Consider the following 1,516-nt stretch of genomic DNA (forward strand, 5'->3'; position numbering starts at 1 on the left):
CTGGGCCTCCGCCTCCAGTTGGGCTTTCTCCTTCTCCTGCAACAGAGGTGCCATGAGGGTTGGGTAGCCTGGCCCACAGAGCCACAGGTGCAGCCCACGGGGCTAGCTGTGCACCAGCTTTGTCGGGCAGCAAACTCAAGGGCCAGCGCTCAGCATGGCCACCCCACATCTTCCACAGCCCCCAAACTGTCGTGTCCTCCGTGGGCACTGCAACAGCTACCACGCTGCATACCGGACACTGCTCTCAGCATGCACCATTGTGGCACTGCCTCTCCCCGCCACAGATGCATAGTATTTGTCAGAGACGCAGCACGGAGCAGGCAGGACAGCACAGCCCAAAGTGCCCAGGAGAGCTGGGCCATCCGCTGCAGGAACAGAGGCAGGGGAAGCCCTGCATGGAGCCCGGCACCGCTGTCGCCTCAGGGGAGAGGGCAGCAAAGGACACAGAGTTCAAGAAACCAAATGGATGGGAGGGAGAGAAAGCAAAGCCCTGCAAGGGGCACAGCCTTGCCCTGACTTCCCTCCCGCAGCCTGTCTCAGGCAGCGCTTCCCTCTGCACAGCCTCACCTTCTTCTTCTGCTTGTGCCGTGCCCGCTTGGCCGCCTTCGCACTGTTCAAGGGCTTCGGCTCTGTGCTGTTGATGTAGTCCAGCAGCTCGTCCACATTGCGGTGGTCCACAGCGGGCTCTCCTGAGCTGCTGTTGTGCCCTAGTTTCTGCGGCAGCTCCTCTTTCCTCTTGGTGAGGCGCGAACGCAGCTTCTCCCTGATCTCAGCATAGTTGCGGCTCGTGGGAGCGGCCGGGGGCTGCGGAAGGCGAGCTCTGTCAGGCAGGCAGGCACGCGAAGCCAGTGTGACGTGCAGGCAGCCCTGGCTCCCCCACCAGTTCCCCACCGACCTCCCCAACCACTCCCTTCCCCGAGGTCTCTGCAAGACGAGTCGGCACTGCCCCTACTGAACTCTCTTCCACCACAAAGCCACAGGGTTTAGCTGGCTGTGCCAAGCCCCAGGGCTGAGGAGGCGGTTGCAAGTTGGGAGCAAGGGGACCAGCAGGCTGATGAGGCAGGATGGAAACGAAGCGGTGGATGCACACGCTGGCAGGGATCAGCAGTGGCCAGACCTGCCCACCTGCGCGTTCTCAGCACATGGACTTTGTAACTCTTTGTCTCACCGCAGAGCGGAGCGCAAGGACCGAGGGTGGCTGCAGACCAGCCCCTCACTCACCGCGTTGTGGCCGAAGAACTCACAGTAGCAGCAGTCGCAGAACTTCCCATCTTTCTGGTTGGTGGAGGAGGAGGTGCAGGAACTGCGCTCTGAGCTGCTGTCCTCATCCTCCCCGAGCCCCTCATCTGCTTCGCATGGCTGCGGTGGGTGGCAGCTGGTACCGTTTGGGAATTTGTGCCCTTTGCAAGAGGGGTCCCTAAGGAGAAGGGGAAAAGGGCGAGAGGTGAGCAGGAACCAGGGAGTCTCAAAATTTGCCCCACACTACGCGTGTAGGAACACCCCTCCCAGGGCAGCC

At 61.9% G+C, this 1,516-nt stretch overlaps 1 protein-coding gene across 1 annotated transcript in view; it reads right to left on the reverse strand.

The window, feature by feature from the left end:
- The window catches only part of FAM193B (family with sequence similarity 193, member B), a gene marked incomplete at both ends in the record, with an annotated part of 5,013 nt that overhangs the window by 374 nt on the left and 3,123 nt on the right, over nt 1-1,516 (reverse strand). The window contains 3 exons of the mRNA XM_009705274.1: nt 7-36; nt 568-804; nt 1,222-1,417. Of these exons, the coding sequence (XP_009703576.1) occupies nt 7-36; nt 568-804; nt 1,222-1,417 (463 nt within the window). The remainder of the gene's footprint in view (nt 1-6; nt 37-567; nt 805-1,221; nt 1,418-1,516) is intronic.

The sequence above is a fragment of the Cariama cristata genome, unplaced genomic scaffold (genome assembly GCF_000690535.1).
Source record: "Cariama cristata isolate BGI_N322 unplaced genomic scaffold, ASM69053v1 scaffold22438, whole genome shotgun sequence".
NCBI lineage: Eukaryota > Metazoa > Chordata > Aves > Cariamiformes > Cariamidae > Cariama > Cariama cristata.